This window comes from Echinops telfairi, unplaced genomic scaffold (assembly GCF_000313985.2).
Source record: "Echinops telfairi isolate 266 unplaced genomic scaffold, ASM31398v2 ScPeMD7_3;HRSCAF=10, whole genome shotgun sequence".
Classification (NCBI taxonomy): domain Eukaryota; kingdom Metazoa; phylum Chordata; class Mammalia; order Afrosoricida; family Tenrecidae; genus Echinops; species Echinops telfairi.
In genome coordinates, this window is record NW_022103899.1 from 34,681,611 (window position 1) to 34,702,689 (window position 21,079).

The 21,079-nt window shown below is 39.5% G+C and overlaps 1 protein-coding gene across 1 annotated transcript in view; it reads left to right on the top strand.

Moving 5' to 3' along the window:
• Positions 1-6,329: 6,329 nt before the first annotated feature.
• The window catches only part of PTH2R (parathyroid hormone 2 receptor), a 62,213-nt gene continuing 47,463 nt past the window's right edge, over positions 6,330-21,079 (top strand). Inside the window, exons 1-3 of the mRNA XM_004701773.2 lie at positions 6,330-6,436; positions 6,546-6,667; positions 13,994-14,091. Of these exons, the coding sequence (XP_004701830.1) occupies positions 6,590-6,667; positions 13,994-14,091 (176 nt within the window). The 5' untranslated portion in view covers positions 6,330-6,436; positions 6,546-6,589. The remainder of the gene's footprint in view (positions 6,437-6,545; positions 6,668-13,993; positions 14,092-21,079) is intronic.

Here is a 21,079-nt window from a genome sequence, read left to right on the forward strand (position 1 = left end):
GGGCAATGAATGTACAAATGCACTTTACACAATTGATGTGTGTATGGATTGTGATAAGAGTTGTATGAGCCCTTAATAAAATGATTTTAAAAAAAGTAAAAAAAAAAAAGAATAAAAGAAAATATTTATGAGTGAGAGATTATGTAATCTGTAACTTACTTTATAATTCAATATAAAACATGTTAGATGAAATAAATATGCTTAAATTACAATAACAATTTTAAATGATGAGAATATGATTTTTTATCTTATTTTTGAAACATTTTTATAATAAAGATATAAAAAATTTCCTAATGCTTATGAAAGAATAAAATGAATATGTAATACCTAGTTAAAAGATTATTCAGTTATTTAAACATAAAGCCCAAATATTTTTTATCTCAGTTATACTTCTGAAAAAAAGGCAAAGTTAGATGCTTCAAATTTTATATTGTTTGTTTAAATATCATGTTTTGAAAAGCTTCATTAACAGTTTCTCTTAGCACACACAAAAGATTACAGAAATTATAATGTTAATTTATAAAGGGAAATTCTTGAGTCCTTAGGCAATTAATTCATTCCTTGCCAAATAATGAATGCATTAGACATAGAGGATGTGAAATAATTATTAAAAAGATGATAATTAATACATTTGTATTATCTATTAGATGTCATCATTTACCCCATCTTTTAAACTATGTGTGAATACTTTTTCTTCTTATTATCAAAGAGCACCCATAGAAATAGTGTAAGTGAACATGATTTACTGAAACATTATTTTGGGAGAGTGTTGGTCTCTGAATTTTTTGGTGCTTGTGTGGAGTGATAGTGGTGATGGTGGGATATTAAGGGAACCTAGAAAACAAAGGGAGAAAAAAAAAATTTTTCCTGTAAAAATGGTGGAGGTTCTTGACCTCCTCCAAATTCGCAGGGAGAGAATCATCATCAACATTAGCCCAAGGTTTATTTCTCTGCAGTGGAGATCAGATCTAGTCATCCTGCAATGTTTTCTCCAATTCTGATGTCAGCCATTCTTCCCCTGGTGCTCTCTACTTCTCTGCTGGATTTGGTCATTTGTTGCAATGGCCCCATAGAATTCACAGATAATACTAATAATTATGGGGTTTTAATTATAGGGAATTAACAGGTTACAGTTCAAGATCAGAAATGACTCAGCATACACTTCCTCAATCATAACAGCTTCTTCGCAGTCATGCAGGTGAGCAGACCTCTTTTTAGTGGAACCCTGGGACTGTGGCCATTAGTCACACTTCAAGCCAGGAACTGAATGCACCTCCATGCCTCAATTGTCAGACAAACAGTAAACAAGTCCATACAATGAACAATAGCATTAATGAGGTATGTATGTGTTACTTAGGAGCGTTAAACATTTGAGATCCAAAGGGCAGCATTTGTCCAAGGAGAAATGGAAACAGTAAACACAGGGGAGAAGTAGGATAAGAGATGCTGTGTGTGTTATCTTTTTGCTTGATGTTTATTTACTTAAGACATACAGGATAGACAAGCCTATGGAGACAGCGACTGCACCAATCTTTACAGGGGCTCCTGGAAGAGGAGAAAGGGAAGGGGAGGTGATGGGGGAGCCAACAGTGATGGGTGCAGGGCAATAGTAAGTGTTTTAATATTGACAGTGAGGAGGGTACAGCTTTTCTGATCGTGTTTGTTCAATCGATTTGTATATGGGAGGAATTACTGAGAGTTGAACGATGGGAAACATAACACTGGGGTAGGAGGAAAAAATTATATATGTATATGAGGGGTACCCCCACAAAACCGGAATTGCACTAGGTGGGGCTTTCATAGTTCAGATTTATCTGTAGGCAAGCACCGAGCAACTTGCTCTGAGTTAGTGCACCTGGCAAGGTTCTCTGGTCACAGTGAATATTTTTGTAAAAGTAATTTTGCTTGAACCTCGTTTTTTGTGATGACTGATTTAAGAGAACAGTGGGTGGCTGTGAAGTTTTGCTTCCTGCTTCAGAAAAATGCCGCAGAAACTGCTATGATGTTGAACACAGCCTGCAAGGGTATGGGAAAAACTCACGTGTATGAGTGGTTTTCTCATTTCCAAAAAAGGTGAAATGTTGATTGATGACAAACCTCATTCTGGACATCTATCAACTTCCTGAACAGACAAAAATGTCGACTTGGACTTCATTTGGAGTTGGTCTCACCAGGTCGGACTATTAAGCCAGTTTTCTATTTAGAGGTTCTGAAAAGATTGTGTAACAGTGAGTGACAAAAAAGGCCTGATTTGTGGCAGGTGGGGGACTGGTTTTGCCACCATGACAAAGCACCTGCTTTGGCAAAAAAAAACAGCATGCCTTTCTTGCCCCATGCACCTTACTTACCTGCTCTGTGCAACTTCTTTTATTTCCATGAATGAAGAGGGATATGAAAGGACAGTGATTTGAAGACATAGAAGAGGCTGAAGAAAAAAATGAGGGAGGTGCTGTCAGCCATCCAAACAGGATGAGTTTGAAAAATGTTTCCAAAAAATGGAATCACAGATTTGACAAATGTATTAAGTGTAATAGAGAGTACTTTGGGGGTGATAAGCTTGTTTTGTAACACAATTTAAATACGTAGCGTTGAAAAACGTTCAGTTTTTGTGGGGGGTACCCCCTCGTGTGTGTGTGTGTGTGTGTGTGTGTGTGTGTGTGTGTGTATGTATATATATAGTGAATTTATTGTATGTGTACACAAAAACATTTGTAATAAGGATGTAGGTGGACTTTGGGCCTCAACTTAAATCTTGCCTCAGTACAAGAACAGTTTGTTTTAGCAATGTGGAATTACATAATATTCACCTTTCTGATACGATCTCTGAAGACAAAATGGGTGCATAAGTAAATATGGTGAAGACTTATAGTGCCTGGCTATCAAAAGATATAGTGTCTGGGGCCATAAAGGGTTGTAGTTAAGCAAGCAGCCATCTAGCAGGGAAGCAATGAAACCCACATGGAAGAAGCACACCAGCCTGTGTGATCATGAGGTGTCCAAGGGAAGAGGTATCAGAAATCAAAAGAAAAATACACAACCAAATCCATGTGAAGGGGGATGGATGTAGTGGAGACTCAAAACCCACCTGTAAGATAATTGGGTAGTCCCTCTCAGAATGGCCACATGAAATGGATGATAAATTCAGGGTGCAGTATGCTACTTATGAATCACACAACTATCCTCTAGCTCATAAATATTTTCTCCTCTTGCCATTATTGTTTTCATTTGTTTTACCTCATTAATCAAGTTAGAGTTGCATATCTTCATTTGTATATTTAAGATTATGCAGTACATGAAAGTCAAGATAGATAACCCTTCAGAAATAGTTACAGGAGTAATGGTTCCCTGGAGGTACATGAAGGGTTGGGGGAAAGGGGCAGAATGGGGAGCTGGTAGCAATGATGACTGTATAACAACAGAATTGAATGTGAATGGATATATTGGATAGTTAAATAAACTATTAAACTGTTATATATATAAAGAAATGCTACATTGTGAGGATTGCAATCAGTGACACAAACCAAAAGGTGTGTGAATTTTTCCATGGAAGCCTGATTTGCTCCATAAATCTTCACCCAGTTCTCACACGCACACACACACACACACACACACACACACACACACAACTGTGGGCAAGAAGGGAAGGCATTTTCCCCTATTGCTTCAACAATTTATTTTCATGTGATATGTTGAACATTAAGAAAATTCAAGATTATGCTGAATTAATTTCTGTAGTGGGCAGTGTTTTAGTGAGTTTCTGTTATCTGACTATTCAAAACCAAACAAATTATTAGGATGACCATTAGCTCAAAGAAAGTCCCTCTGCTGAAGTTAGTGTAATTAGTAACTAATATTTGAGAGCGCTATAATTAGTATTAAAGGGAGGCAGATTAATGGTTCTCCAAATATGCCCACATCCTCATCCCTGATGCTTGACCCAGTGGATGCTACTGTACACAAGAGAAAGCATTTTGAAGATGGGGTTAAGGTTAGTTTTCGTTATCAAGTGCTGCTACAACAAAAACACCACGAGTGGGTGGTTTTAACAGACACATTTGTTTTCCCATAGCCCAGGAGGCTACGTAATGGAATCCAGAGTATCAGCTCTAGGGTAAAGCTTTCTTTCTCTGTAAACTCCAAGGAAGCCCTTGTCTTCTCTCATGATTTGTAGGCCCAGCACTCCTTGGAAACCTCTATGTGTCTTGGCATCTTCCCTGGTTTTTCTCAGGGAGGTACTTCTGTCCTAAAGGACCCGCTCTACCCCCAGATCTTCTTTCTTGGTGGTAGTAGGTCCCCCGCCTCTGCTCACGTCTCTCTGCTTTTGGTTCCTAAGATAAAAGATGTTACAGGCCACACCCCAGGGAAAGTCCCCTTATACTGGATGGGTTTAAGAAGGTTGGGTTGGGGCTATGGTGGGTTGAAGAATGTTGCAGCTTACCTTTAATCCTTTTATTGGTTTATCACTAGCAGATTCCATTAGGAGGGATCATCAATAACTGTCATATCTTTACATGCCTGCCAAACTACTGAGAATCATGGCTTAGCCAAGTTGACATGTGCTTTCTTGGGGACACCATTCATTACAGTTAAAAAAAACCTCATTGCCATCCAGTCAATTCTGACTCACAGTGACCCTGTAGGTCAGAGTTGTGCTGTCTCTGAGTTTCCAAGGCTAACCTTGACAGGTGTAGAATGACTTATTTTTCTCCTAGAGAATCCCTAGTGGTTTCTAACTCCTGACAGCCCAGTAAAACCACTATGTCACCAGGGATTAATATAAGGGAAATTATCCTGGTGGGCTCATAATCAAATGGACCTTTGTAAGATGAAGCGGAAGACAGGACCACCAGTCAGAGATGTGGCAAAGATGATATTGCAGGAACAATCTGAGATGTGAGGAGGAGTCAACATGCCACTGCTGACTTGGAAGATGGAGAAGGACCACAGCAAACGGCTTCTCAAAGCCGGGAGCAGCTCTTCGCTGACAAACTGTAAGGCATCAGGGTCCTTTGCTCTGTAACTGCAAATAACTGAATTCTGTCAACAACCCTGTCATGGATCAAATGGAATCCCTCTACGCAGGCATAAGTCAACTTAGCTGAGCCATGATTCTTCATAGTGTGGCAGTTAGGAAATAATCTGATCATCTCCTATGAGATGATCCCTCACTCACTTGTAAGGGGATTGGGGTGAGATGTTACACCTTCACTCAGATCACAGCCCAGGTGTAATGTAAGGGGATTTCCCCTGCTTTGTGGCTTGCAACATCTTTTATCATTCAAGAGATGCCAAGGGAGAGGATAGGAGCAGAAAGAAAGGGTAGGGGGACCTCTGTATCACCAAGAAAACAGAGTGAGGAGCAAAGCCCACCCTCTGGGTCAGGGCCTCTATGGTGAGAACCAACTAGAACTAAGAGAAGGTGGATGCCAATACCGCCCAGGATTCCAGGCCTACGGATGCTGACAGGGGGCAGGGACCTACCCTCAGAGCCAACAGAGAGCTGGTGGCCCGAATCAGGACTTTTATCCTCCTAAACAGTGAGGGACTAAGTTCCTGTTCATTATCTGCTTGATAACTAAGACAAACCCACTGAACAGAGAAAGAGACTGATTCATAAGTAATACAAAGAGACTTCAAAAAATTCATGGACAAGCAGAATTAAAAGATAATGAGATTTTTCTGTGAAATTTTTGTGGTCCCCTAGTATGTATGTAAGGAGCCCTAGTGGAATAATGGTTACGTATTAGACTGTTACCTCCAAGGTCAGCAGTTGGAAACTAGCTGCTGTGTGGGAAGAAGGCAGGGCTTTCTACTCCTGTAAAGAGCTACAGTCTCAGAACCCACAGCGGCAGTTCTTCCCTGTCATGAAGGGTTGCTTTGAGTCCGACTGAATGACAATGGGTTTGGTGCTTGTAGAAGTGGAATTGTTGAAATCTTTTTTTTTAATCAATTAAATCATTTTATTGGGGGCTTGTACAACTCTTATCACAATCCATACATACATCCACTGTGTCAAGCACATCTGTACATTTGTTGCCATCATCATTCTCAAAACACTTGCTTTCTGCTTGAGCCCTTGGTATCAGCTCCTCATTTTTTTTGAAATCTATTAATTTGTGGAAATCAAATGTTTTGATGGTGCTGGTAAGTCTTGGGACATTTGCATCATATCTACCCCATTTTAGTTTCCCAAACCACTCATTTGTTTTATGTTTTTATCACTGGCAGAGATTTGAAATTTTGTATATTTGAATGCACTTATTTTCTGGGTTTGACTAAATTTTGTTGATTGGTTTGTTTTTTTAACTTCTATCTTCTTTATCAGAGGGCAGTTGTTTCCCTGAGTGGGACGGGCTTGTCTGTTGGCCCAGAGGGACAGTGGGGAAGATATCAGCTGTCCCGTGCCCTCCTTACATTCACGACTTTAATCATAAAGGTATGCCCTTTTCTGAAATTATTAACTTGAAATAAAATTTAACATGCCTCTTTTTAGGAAGACTCTTGGGGAACTGAGCAATTCAAAGTCTCTCTTTCTATCGTTATAGGGGTTGCTTTCCGACACTGTAACCCCAATGGAACATGGGATTTTATGCACAGCTTAAACACAAGCCGGTCCAATTACTCAGACTGCCTTCGCATTCTGCAGTCAGATATCAGCATAGGAAAGGTAATTTTTGTATTTGCATTTTTGTATTTGTGAACTTCCAAAAGGAAACGGAATATGCAATGCTTATTTATTACCCATTCATATGTAAACCCCTTTGATTCTGTAACACAATGAATACAGAAGACAAAAGAAATTCAGAATCTGGTATCTTCCCCTAAAAAGGTATCTGAAAATTCAGTTATTTTCTTTCGGTTAGTGATATCTGGTTGAGATACACATGTATGTACTTATACAGGTATGTATGTGTATAGATAGAGACTGCATTCACATTATATGATGCATACAATAGGTAGTCAGTCACATGTTTCATGATTTCTTTTTGTGTGCCTATGAATGGCATCTTATCTCACTGTGCTTCTAGAGGACTTGGTACAAGTATTTTGGAGGTGTCTTTCCCATATCATAATGAATTGTCAGAATTAGAGAATTAGATGAATAAAGGTGTCAGATGAGCCTTGGTACACATGGGTAAGTGTTTGGCTGCCAACCCAGAGGTCATTAGTTCAAAGCCACAAGCAGCTCTGTGGATGAAAGATGTAGAAGTCTGCTTACATGCCCCTGGGAAACCCCATGGGGGCCGGTCTGCTCTGTCCTAGAGGGTCACCATGAGTTGTCATTGACGTGACAGCACTGGGTTTGCCTTTTCTCTTGGGGTTCTTAAGGGGAATTATAAAGGTCCTCTAGCATAACCTCTTAATTTCACAGATGTGAGTCACCTCAAAGGTTAAGTAATGCTCATAGTGAAATAGCAGAGTCCTAATGCCTTAATTTTACACCAGTGCTATTTCCAGTAGAACAATCATATGTAAACTTAAAAACTATCCAGGTAGTTCCTTGAAAATCAGAGCTGGTGGACTGAAGGTCATGCTTTAGTCCCCAGCACTTAGGTGCCTTCAATAAGTGTCTGCACTGATGTTGGAAGTCAATCAGCGTCATTCCTTTTCCATCTTTCTTCTTTTCTAATATAATGCAACACCGCCTACTAGATTGTTGAATGAGCTTCAGATTTGTGTTTTATCGCTGACAAGCATCTTAGACAAAATTAGTCAGAGGTAAGAAATTCTCTTAGATAAACTTTGGTAAATGAAAGGAGTGTTATTAGTCTACAATAGAACTAAAATTGATAGTGAGTTGGTATAAAATGATTCTAAGTGATTTCAGTTCCACTGAAAGAAACATGTGCCAATATTGACTATACTTGGTTAAAAACATGGTGAAAAATAGAGATCGTTCAAAACTTTTCAATGACCATTTAAATGAAATCATGGTTTTATTTATACACATTCCAAACTTCTAACCATTTTTTTGGTGATTACTATGTATCACAGAAAACAAAAGCAATTAAATATGGTTAGTACACCCAAGATAATACTATTTCATGTGAAGCAGGTTTAAAAGTTAATTGAAAGTTTGGAACAAAATCTCATAAATAATTTAATTTTATCCGATTAATTAAGAAGTACTTTCTAATTCTATGATGCTCACCTTCCCGACACAACCGCTGAAGACAAAGCGGGTGAACAAGCAAATGTGGAGAAGAAAGCTGATGGTGCCCGGCTATCAAAAGATATAGCGTCTGGGGTCTTAAAAGCTTGAAGGTAAACAAGCGGCCATCTAGCTCAGAAGCAAAAAAGCCCACATGGAACAACATATCAACCTGTGTGATCACGGGGTGTCGAACGGATCACTGAAGACAAATGGGTGCATAAGCAAATGTGGTGAAGAAAGCTGATGGTGCCCGGCTATCAAAAAGTATAGCGTCTGGGGTCTTAAAGGCTTGAAGGTAATCAAGCGGCCATCAAGCTCAGAAGCAGCAAAGCCCACATGGAAGAAGCACACCAGCCTATGCAACCACGAGGTGTCGAAGGGATCAGGTGTAAGGCATCATCAGAACAAAAAATCTCACCATAGTGAATGATGGGGGCAGTGCGGAGTGGAGATCCAAAGCCCATTAGTAGGCCACTGGAGAACCCCTTGCAGAGGGGTCTCGGGGAGGAGATGAGCCAGTCAGGGTGCGATGTAACAATGATGAGAAATACAACCTTCCTCTAGTTCCTAAAGGTTTCCTCCCCGCTCCCACTACCATGACTCGAATTCTATCTTGCAAGACTGGCTAGACCGGAGGAGGTACACTGGTACAGATAGGAGCTGAGAATACAGGGAATCCAGGATGGATGAGTCCTATAGGACCAGTGGTGTGAGTGGCAAAACAGGGAGGGTAAAGGGAGAATGGGTAGGAAAGAGGGAACCGATTGCATGGAACTGTGTGTGACCTCCTCCCTGGGGGACGGACAACCGAGGAGTGGGTGAGGGGAGAGGTCGGACAGGGCAAGATATGACAAAATACCCATTTATAAACTATCAAGGGCTCATGTGGGAGAGGGGAGCGGGGAGGGAGGGGAAAAAATGAGGACCTAATGTCGGGGGTTTGGATGGAGAGAAAATGTTTTGAGAAATGATGTACAAATACGCTTTACACAATTGATGTGTGTATGGATTGGGATAACAGTTGTATGAGCCCCTAATAAAATGTTTAAAAAAAAAAAAAAAAAAGAAGTACTTTCTAATAATGAACATACTTAATACTTGATAATTTCAGCAAATGTGAGAAAAATAAATGAGAATACTATGGTCTAAATTTTTCATCTACTGTAGTATAAATTATATTTTTTATGAGATATGCTACTCATTATTATAATGAAAATATTTATCGGAGTATAAGGAATAAAAAGGAATATATATTCATTTACTTAGGACAACAGCACATCTTTATTGGGAAAAGCAGCCTGTGGTTGTTGTTAGGTGCCATCAAGTTGGCTCTGGCTCACAGCAACCCCGTGCACATCAGAAGGAAACCCGCCTGGTCCTGGGCCCTCCTCGCACCTGTTCCTATGCCTGCGCCCACTGATGCAGCCACATGTCAACCCATCTTGTCAAGGGCCTTCCTTTCTTCTTGGCCATCCCTCATTTGGTCAAATATCATGTCCTTCTCCAGAGACTGGTCTCTCCTGACAGTATGTCCAAAGTATGTAAGACAGAGCCTTGCCATCCTTGCCTCTAAGGAGCACTTTAGCCTTACTTCTTCCAAGACAGATCGGTTTGTCTTTTTAGCAGGCCAGCTTCTTTCCGTATTCTTTTCCAGCACCGCAATTCAAATGGATTGATTCTTCTTCAGTCTTCCTTAATCAGTGTGCAACTTTCACATGCACATGATGCGCTGCAGAATGCATGGCCTGGGTCAGGCGCACCTTAGTCTTCAAAGAAACACCCTTGCTCTTCAATACTCTAAAGAGATCGTATGCAGCAGATTGACCTACTGCAATACATCTTTTGATCTCTTGACTGCTTCTTCCATGAGCTTCAATTGTGGCTCTAAGCAAGACAAAACCCTTGACAAGTCCAACCTTTTCTCCACTGATCGTGGTGGTACCGATTGGTCCAGTTGTGCGGATTTTGGTCTTACATTGAGTTGTAATCCATACTGAAGGCTACAGTCCTTTATCTTCATCAGCAAGTACATCAATTCTTCCTTACTTTCAGCAATCTGCATACTGCAGATTATTGTTAATAAACTTTCCTCCAGTTCTGATGCCACACTCTTCTTCATCGAATCCAGCTCTCTGATGATTTGCTCAGCATATAGATGAACAAGTATAGTGAGAGGAGGATTCAACCATGACCCACACCTTTCCATTTTAAATCATTCCTCATTCCCTTATTCTGTTTGCACAACTGCCTCTTGATCCTAGAAAACTGTATGCATGACTTCGAAGTATTTTCAAATACTGAAATTAAGACTAAGATAGATATTGTAAAAAAATTTTGGTAAGTTAGGTGAAAGTTTACAGAGCAGAGCATCAGTTTTAAAAAATTATTTTATTGGGGGCTCATACAATTCTCATCACAATCCATACATACATCCACTGTGCCAAGCACATATGTACATTCGCTGCCCTCATCATTCTCAAAACATTTGCCCTCTACCTCAGCCCTTAATGTCAGTTGCAGAGCATCAGTTTTACATTCAACAATTTATACATATTTTGTTTTGAGTTAACCATTGAAATCCCTTCGATATACGAAATTCATCCCATTTTCTCTCAGTGTTCCCTGTTTCCATTCCTAACTTTCTGTTCTAGGGTTATTGCTGTCCCCTTGACAGTAAATGGTTGATTTTTGTAGCACAGGGGTGCATTCAATACCAGGTTTGAAGGGTAACTACAGCCCATAGTTTTGGGGGGCGGGGGTCCGGTCTTACCAGTCTCTATTCAAGTAAACTTAGTCTCTTGGAACTGCCCCATCTAGTTCTTCTGACTTCAGTGTTGTGGAAAATGATGTTTGTGTGGTCCATTAGTCCAGAGGAGCATTGGTAGCACCCCAAAATGGGCAGTTCAACACCACCAGCAACTCTTTGGGAGGTTGTCCAAGATTGCAGCCTTGGAAACTGCATATGGAATTACTATGAGTCAGAACCAGCTCAAGGACAGAGGGTAGGATGAGTCCATTAGACGAATTGTTTGCATTGCATTTTGATTGCCATCAGTTTTCTTTCCAACAATGGGGATTTACCAACAGCTGAACCTTCGATGCCTGCTCAGAGCTTTTAAGACCTCAAGGATGAAAATATTTTTGCAGACCTAATATTTTGCTCTTTAATTTCTATTATCATTGACTTGGCAAAGTAAGGTGGTATTTTTAATTTTTATGATAGGTTATTATATTCTTTAGAGTATGATATTTAAGTCAGCTCCATACTGTAGAAATTACCTTATAAGATTTTTTCATGTTAAAGGTTCTATGCCCATTTGGAAGGGACTTGGCAGGATATGTAAAATCATTTCAAAGGGGTAACTTCTAAGGTTGAAACATAAGAAGTTAAGGTGGTAAAAACTTAATGGAGTGGGGCAGAAGGAGGAGAGAGGGAAAAAAAAGAAGGGCTGACCCCAAGAGCTCAATGGAAAGTAAATGTCCAGAAAAAGAATGATGGACTATATATACTAATATGTCAGATGCAATTGATGTATGGATTGTAACAAGAGATGTAAGAGCCCCCAATAAAATGATTTAAAAAAAAACCCTAATGAAAAAAAGCTCACTGGAACATTATTTTTCATAGTGAATATTCTTAAAATTTTAAAGATATAAACATATTTCAAAGAGTCTACCATGTAAACCTTTATATAAGTGGATGCACTGAAATAGAATGGAAGGAAATACACAAAATATAGAGGGTTTATATTTTGTTATAAGAATTTAAATTTTCTACCCATTTATAAACTATCAAGGGTTCATGAGGGAGGGGGGAGCGGGGAGGGAGAGGAAAAATGAGGACCTAATGTCGGGGGTTGAAATGGAGAGAAAATGTTTTGAGAAACGATGTACAAATGCGCTTTACACAATTGATGTGTGTATGGATTGGGATAACAGTTGTATGAGCCCCTAATAAAATGTTAAAAAAGAGGGAAAAAAAAGAATTTAAATTTTCTCCTCTTTTATGTTTCATATTATACAAATACTTCCTATAAAAAGTCTTAATTATTTTATTAACAGGAAATGACATATAATAAATAATGCTTAAAAGAAAAAGGAAACAAGACAGAAAGTGAAGACTTCTACTTCCATTCAGGATGGAATAAATATATCTGTTGACCTGTCTAGTCTACTCTTGACTTCATTTAAATTTTGTACTTGTCAGTTCAAAATTTTTAATTTGGCTTTCTTTTTAAAAGTTTTATTTCTTTGCTGAATATCCCATCTGTTCACACCTTTTATGCACCTTTTCACTAAATCATCTAACGTATTTATAATGTGTACTATTAAGTTCTCGCCTAATGAATTATAACATTGAATCATCTATTTTTCTGGTCTAATTTTTACTCTTGAATTTGTGTCAAATTTTTCTTTTATCTGCCTTGTCCTGTCTGATTACTTGTCAGGCATTGTAGGTTAAAGACTGCTAGCAATTGATTCAGACTCAGCGACCCCACTGGACAGAATAGAACTGCTACTGTTAATTTCTGAGACTGTCTCTCTTTCCAGGAATAGGAAGCCTCTTTTTACTCTCTCGGAGCTGCTGGTGGTTTTGAATTGCTGACATTAACAGCCCAATGCATAAACCACTATGCCCCTAGGGCTCCGAAAACTCACTGCCATGGAGTCAATACTGAGGGATACGGACCGTAGGTTCAAGACCAGTGTAGAACCTGAAACGTAAACTATTTACCCCGAGGAATGGGCAGGCCTCTGTCCACTGAAGGCGGAATTATTTTACTTTGTTGTTGAATTGGTTTTATGTTTTGATAGCAGAATTAAGACTTTCAGCAGAGCTTGTAGACTTTAGTTCATTTAGGAGCTTACTAAGCCACCGAAGCCATCTTTCAGTTTTGGAAACAATTCATCAGCTTTTCCAGTTGCTGGGAATTTGACTTTGCTCCCTAGCTCGGACCCAGCCTTCCTGTATCTCATTCCGCCCTGCTGCGCTGTCCTCAGCCTTCACCCAGATACCTGCTCCCTTTTGTCTTGGAAAGACCTTTCTCATCTTTTCTCTGATTTTTTGCTCAGCTCTCCTGTATTGCTTAAGTCTTCAGAGAGCTTCAATAACTATCAATCTGTGTTAACAACTTGGATGAATCTCATCGGCATTACACTGAGCAAGAAAGGACAATCTCAGTCACATATTATATAATTCTATTAATAGAACATTTATGAAATAGCTTATAGGAGTGGAAAATAAAGTAAAGGTTGTCAGAGGTTAAGGATAGTGGGAGGGGTTGCAGGTGGGAGGGTCGTTGTGATGATAAAGGTCGAGTACGAGGGCCATTTTGTGTCAAAGCACAGTTCCGAAGTTTGCTTTTGGTGGTCGTTCTACAAACCTACATCTGTGATAAAACGAGAGGGAACGAGAGACCCATACATTATACCAGTGATAACTTCCTGGTTTGAATATGTAGCATGCTGGCAAAAATTAAAAACCTGAGCTGAGAGCACACTTACTGTGCGATTCTAAGTACAAGACTGAGAGCACACTTACTGTGCGATTCTAAGTACAAAACTAGTTAACAAGTATATGACATACAGGAAGAGGTAAAAGGTAATTTGTGGTAACAGTAGTTATCTGGGAGTGGGTGGATTTTGATTAGCAAGAGCCACACATCAACTTGACTTGGCAAAACCCATCAGACAATCTACTTGAGATGGGCACATTTTATGTGATGCATAGCTCAATTTAAAACGTGTCTTAAAAAGTAGACAAAATATTCTAAAAATGACATGTTTCCTTGTTTACTGGCACAACTTTCCGGTAATGCATGTGTGCATCTTCTGCAGAAGGAGTTCTTCGAACGCCTCCATGTGATGTACACCGTGGGGTACTCCATATCCTTCGGTTCCTTGGCTGGAGCTGTCATCATCCTTAGTTACTTCAGGTGAGTCACTCTAAGTTATTCTCTTCACGAGAGGTCTCAAGAATATTTTTTCCCAAACAAAACTTTTTAAATTCAGCACAATTAATTTCTAAGTCTGAAACATTTTGGGGGGAGGAGTCTAAAAGCTTCAAGCACCAAAGCTAAGGGAGACCTTTCAGCCAATGGGTCGCCATTGCACCCTCTCAAAGTGAGGGCGAGCAGGTTGAATGAGTTAGAAAGACTTCCACTCATGACATCGTAGCTTGTTTCACTTTCTCAGGAGGTTTGGGTGCCATTGAATGGGAATTTATCTTGGTCTCCTGAAATCCTGGATTTCAGCACATAAAGAAATAGTGCTTATTTCTCTAGTTACCACTTGTTTTACCTCAGTAAAACCTCTGTTCAATTCAACTTAAGTCAAACAAAATTTCAGTCACCAATACGGGAATATAGTAAGTGAACAATATGTGCTCTTGCTGTTAGGTGCCGTCCAGTCTGTTCCAATCGTAGTGACCTCATGCACAGCAGAAGGAAATAGCCCCCAGTCGTGCCCCATCCTCACAGTTGTTCTTAAGTTGGACACCATTGTGTCAGCTGCTGTGCCAGGCCATCTTGGCAAGGGCCTTCCTCTTTCTTGCCGTCCCTCTACTCTACCAAGCGTGAGGTCCTGCTCCAGGGACTGGTGTGCTCTGCCGTGTCCAAAGTATGTGAGATGAAGTCTCATCATGCTTGCCTCTAAGGAGCATTCTGGTTGTACTTCGCCCAAGACAGAGCTGTTTGTTCTTTCGGCAGTCCGTGGTACTTTCAGTTTCTTCCCTAACATCAAAGTTCTAATGAATGGATTCTTCTTCAGTCTTCCTTATTCATTGTCCAACTTCCACAAGCACATGAGACTGTTGAAAAGACCATGGTTTGGGTTAGGCCCACCTTAGTCCTCAAAGTAACCTCCTGGCTTTTCAACACTTTGAAGAGGTCTTGTGCAGCATGTTTACCTAATGTAATGCCTTGTTTGGTCGCTTGGCTGTTGCTTCCATGAGCATTGATTGTGGATCCAAACAGACAAAATCCATAACAACTTCAATCTTTCCTCCGTTTGTGATGATGGTCCTGTTAGGTGAGGATTTTTATTTTCTTTATATTGAGTTGTAATCTACATTGAAGGCTGTAGTTCTTGGTCTTCATCAGCAAGTGCCCCAAAGTCTCACCTTCAGCAAGTAAGTTTGTGTCACCTGCAGAGCACAGATCATTAATAATCCTTCCTCTAATCTTGGTACCATATTCTTTTTATATAATCCAGATTCTCTGATTATTTGTTCAGTATACAGATTGAATAAGTATGGTGAAAGGACACACACCTTTCCTCATTTTAATAATGCAATATTCCCTTGCTCTGTTCACACAACTGCCTCTTGGTTCCACGGGAGAACGGGAGCACAATTCGATATTCTGGATTTCCCATTCTTCTCGTGCCTATCCATAGTTTGTTATGATTCACACACTCAAATGCCTTTATATAGTCAATAAAGCATAAGTAAACATCTTTCTGAGAGCCTCTGCTCTCAGCCAAGATCCATCTGACCTCAGAAATGATATCCTTTGTTCCATGTCCTCTTCTGAGTCTGGCCTGAACCTCTGGCAGCTCCCTGTCAATGTACTACTGTAGTCATGGGTCCATAGAAAAAGAATGTTTGGAAACTGATTGTGGTAGCAAATTCTACTGGACATGATTGAATTACGGGCTGTTTTGCTATATGTATTAATCCAAATTAATAAAAAAAAGTTTACTTGTATGCACTAGCAATGATATTTTTCTGTTATTTGAGCATTCTGTTGGGACACCTTTCTTTGGATTGGGTACAAATATGAATCTCTTCCACTCAGTTGGCCAAGAACTGTCTTCCAAATTTCCTAGCATGGACCAGTAACTGCTTCATCTGCTTGGTGAAACATTTCAGTTGGTAGTCCATCAATTCCTGGAGGCTCATTTTTGGCTAATGCTGTCAATGTAGCTTAAACTTCTTCCTTCAGCACCATTGGTTCTTGCTCATATGCTACCTTTTGAAATGGTGGAATGTCGACCAATTTTTTTTGGTAGAGTGACCCTGTGGATGCGTATTTTTACATTTTCTTTTGATGCTCCCTGGATCATGCAATATTTTGCCCATAGAATCTTTCAATATTGCAATTCAAGCATGCAGTTTTTTTCTTCAGTTCCTTCACTTGCAGATATGCTGAGTTAGTTCTTTCTGATCTAGGTCTTTGCATGTTTCATGATCACATTTGACTTTGTCTTCTTTGAAATTTTCTGTTTAGCTCTTGGAATTCATAATTTCTTCCATTTGCCTTAGCCACTTTATGATTAAGAGCAAGTCTCAGATGTCTCTCCTGACATCCACTTTGATTTTTTCTTTCTTTGTTGTTTTTTAAATGACCTATTACTTTCTTCAAATATCATGTTCTTGATGTCATCCCACAGCTCATAAGTTCTTCTGTCATTAATATTTAATGCATCAAATCTGTTTTTAAAATTTGGATGGGATATACTCATGGTCACATATTGGCCCTAAGGGCCTTGTTTTCATTTTTCCGTAACTTCATTCTAAACTTACATATAAGTAATTTGTGGTAGGTATATAATCATTTGTCAATTTGAGGATTAAGAGTGTAGGGATCGGTGGAGTCTAGCTTGTCAATTAGATCATAGCCAATGAGGCTTCTGTGTGGGCATGACCTTTTCCTGAGAATTCTGGGAAATCTGGTACTTCCTCCTTGGAGGGGGGAGACACTTTTCTCTCTCTGAGACTCCCTGGGAGACATTGTAGCTGACAAGACACATGGAACTACCCTAGTACCCTGAGCCGGACAAGCCACATGGATGCAACCAGACCTCTGAAGCTGGAGAAGCCTCAGAGAGACCCATGCCAGTGCTGAGATGCTTACAATGCCCCTGGACCCAAAGACTTTCTACCCACTGGCTTGTGATCATCCTGCATTTGGCTTCATTGCATGTGTTTCATGAGTTTGAAGAGGACTTTATAGATTGGTATCAGACATATGGGCTAATATCAGACTTATGGCCTTGGACTGGAATGGGCTGGGATGTTTTCTTAATGTACAATTGCTCTTGTATCTAAACCTTTTCCTTATACACATATGTGTGTCCATGGATTTGTTTCTTTAGTCTACCCAGACTAACACACAATTGATGTGTGTTAGTTCTACAACCGTTCTACAGTTGGCCCCTAGTCTAGTTTTAGCTGCTGATATTGGGCTTCTCTATGGTCTCTTCCCACAGATGTAGTCAGCTTGATTTCTGCGTATTCCATCTGGAGAGTTCCATGGCTTTTGTGTTTTTGAAAATAGGTGTTTGCCATGAGCAAGTTGTTGGTCTTGCAAAATTCTTTTTTTCCAAAATTCTATCGTGTGATCTCTAGCTTCATTTCTATCATCATTTTCCAACTACTGCTCCTTTATTTGTTTCTCTTTCTTGTACTACAATCACCAATCAATGCATCTTAATTGTATGCTTGATCTATTTCATAAAAAAGATGTAGTAGAATTCTCAAATTCTACTGCATGAATTTGAATAACAATTGTATTAATTGGGTATCCTTTTATTCAGATAGGTGTTAACCTATCACAAGCAGCAGTGTACTTCAAGCTAAATCTTGAAATGTCCTTTTTGAATGTGATACCTTTCGTCTGAATAGTGTCATTCCCAGCATACTAAACCATATGGTTTTTTAAAATTCAAAATGGCCAATGCTAGACCTTTTCAGCTCTTTAATACCTAGAACATTGATTTTTATATGCTCCATTAACATTTTAGTGATTTCCAATTTTCCTAGATTCATACTTCATACATTCCGAATTCCAATTATTAATTGATGTTTGCAGCTATTTCTTCTCATTTTGAGTGCTGCTTCTTCAGCAAATGAAATTCCTGAAGGCTTTCCTCCTGCAGACTTTACTCTGTCTGTGTCATCCTGGTGGACTTGACTTTGAAGGTAGCTCTTCCTGTCATATTTTGAGTGCCTTCTGACCTAAGGGGCTTGTCTGCTTGCACGATCAGACAATATTCTGCTCCTTTTCATTAGGTTTTCAGTAGCTGATGGTGTGTTTTGCTAGCTATAGGGTTTTCAGTGGCTAATTCCTCTGAAGGGGACGGCCAGTTCATTCTTGGTAGCCTGTCCTTGGCCTGGAAGGACTTGAAACTTGTTCACTTTGGGTGACCTTGCTATTATTTGAAATACCAGTGAGATAGCTGCCAGCATCACAGGTACCCACAAATCACCACAGTACAACGAACTGACAGACAAGTGGTAGGACAACACATATACACTGTATATATTCCTGATGCTCACAGATGGTCTATGATAAAACAGCTGAGAAACAAACAAGTAAAACAACAAACAACCCACTGCTACCACGTGGATTCCAACTACAGTGACTTCTGAGGCTGTGAATCTCTTGGAGCAAATAGCTTCATATTTCTTGCGAGGCGCAACTGATGGATTTGAATTGCTGACTTTGTGCTTCGTAGCCCTACACTTACCCAACAGCAGTGTGTCAATGTTCCTCGTGATAAACTTTGGATTTTGTTTTATGAGGGGTGTTTTTAGGGACAATCTAGTTGGCTTCAGCTCATAATGACCTTCTATATAACAGAACAACCTGCTGCCTGGTTCTGTGGCCTAGTTATAATTGTTGCAATCAGTGTCTCAATCCATTTCATTAAGGATCTTCTAGTTTGCTGACCCTTTACTTTATTGAACATGGTGCTAATGAAGTTTTTGAGCATGAGGCTAACACGATTGGATACGTGAATTATAAAAGGATTCCTCAAAACAACCCCATGAAGTTGGTTTGGCAGCTGCTGTTACGTTTTGAGACCAGGAGACTATCGTTCAGTGTCTAACGCAACAATGCTGTAGGTGGTCAACTGGAAATGGGACCTCTTAACTAGGAGTCATTCCACTCCACTAAGCTTAGCTGTAGTCTTTGGTCTTGCAAAGTTCTTTGCTCGGGATAATTAAAAAAAACAACACTTACAGCAGTACACCAGCAGGGAACTGCCCGAAATTCAAGCCAGATTCAGAAGAGGATGTGGAATGTGCTATTATTATTGATGTCAGATGGATCTTGATGGAAATCATAGAAGACAAGAGTGATGTTTAGCTGGACTTCATTGATTATGACTATGTAAGTGCATTTGACTATGTGGATCATAACATATTATGTATACCATTGAGAAAAATGGGAATTCCAAAACTCTTGACTATGCTCACGTGAACCTATACCAAACCAAGAGGAAGTCACTAGAATAGAAGAAGGGGATTCAGCATGGCTTCAAATAAGGAGAGTGTGTCAGTGCTGTATTTTTAAAATCATTTTTATTTCATCTGTATATTGAGCAAATAATCTGAGAAGATGGATTATGTGAGGATCAACCCTGAAGAAGATTCATAACAGCCAACAATGTGCAGATGACACAACTTGCCTGCTGAAAATGAAGAGGGCTTGAAGCACTTGCTGATAAGGATGAAAAACTGCCACCATCACTATGGGGTATACCTCAACATAGAGAAAGCAGAAATCTTTACAAGTGGAAAATTAAGCAAAATCATGCTAATGGCAAAGAGATTGAATTTATCAGGGATGTAATTTTACTTGGCTTCAAAATCATTCACCCTGGAAGCAGCAGCCAAGAAAATAAACAATCTATTGCATTGGGCAAATCTGCTGCAAAAACCTCGTTCACAGGTGACAAGGATGTCACTTGAGGATGAAGGCACGCTTGACCCCAGCCCTGGCATGTTCAGTTGACACATATGTATGTGCCTGCAGAACACTGTATAAGTCAGATGACAGAAAAATCGTTTCCTTTGAATTATGGTGCTGGTGAAGAATATTGAATATTTGCCTCTCAGAAGAATGAAGAAATCCCATGGACTCCCAGGCAAACTTCAAAATCTGTCTTGGGGAAAATACAGCCAGAATATTTCTGAGAAATAAGGATGGTGAGACTTTGTCTCATGTACTTTGGACTTGTCAGGAAGGATTCGTTTCGGGAAAAGGTCATCTTGGTTGGTAAAGTAGAAGATCAGCAAAAAAAGAGTGACCCTTAAGAGATGGATCAACATAGTATGTGCAACACTGGGCTCAAACGTGACAATGATGCAGATGCCACAGGATAGGGCTGTGTTTCCTTCTATTGTACATTGGGAGCTATACGTTGAAATGGGGCACCTAACAATGCAGAGAAAGCAGATGACTAGTAATTCCGTAATGTATGCCATTCCTGGTAGTATTTATTTAACATTAAATTCTTTCTGCACCATACAAAGTTTTGTAAACATCGAAGAAGTTCTTCTGTGTCACCACATTAAATATCTTGTAATTAGTATAGTGAAGAGCATTGAGTCTCTTTAAAACCCAGACCTGCCTATATACTGTAATAGCATTATTCACAGTCAGTATTTGCCACATATACCTGATAATCAATATGACCAAATACCGCTTGCACCTACAACTCTCCATTGCGGAATCAATCACTGGAAAGAATCATTTGGGCACAAATAACGCACACACATGTCCATGGCATTGAAATATAATTCCTTCCAAACTACAGTACATTTAAGGCAGCCTTATCTGACCTTTACCCCTGTATTATGAGATATTAAAGATATATTACTTACATGACAAATTTTCTACTCTTAATATTTATGTGCCTCGCCCACTCTGAAAGGGAAAATAGTCATGTACTTATGCTCTCACTGCCCAGCAGTGGTGGAGCAGAACTTTTGGCCAAGATTATACATCTTTTTTCTCATTTTTCCCTAAGAGTTAAAAAATTATCTTTTTGTAGTTAGCTTTCTGACCTGGAGCTTAGTGGAATTATATCTACCTCTAAATATGTTATTGGCTTAACATGTGTCTATGACTCCTTTATAATTCCAACACTCTTTAGTTAACATTAGACTTATTTGCTCTCAGATATCCCTAGAAA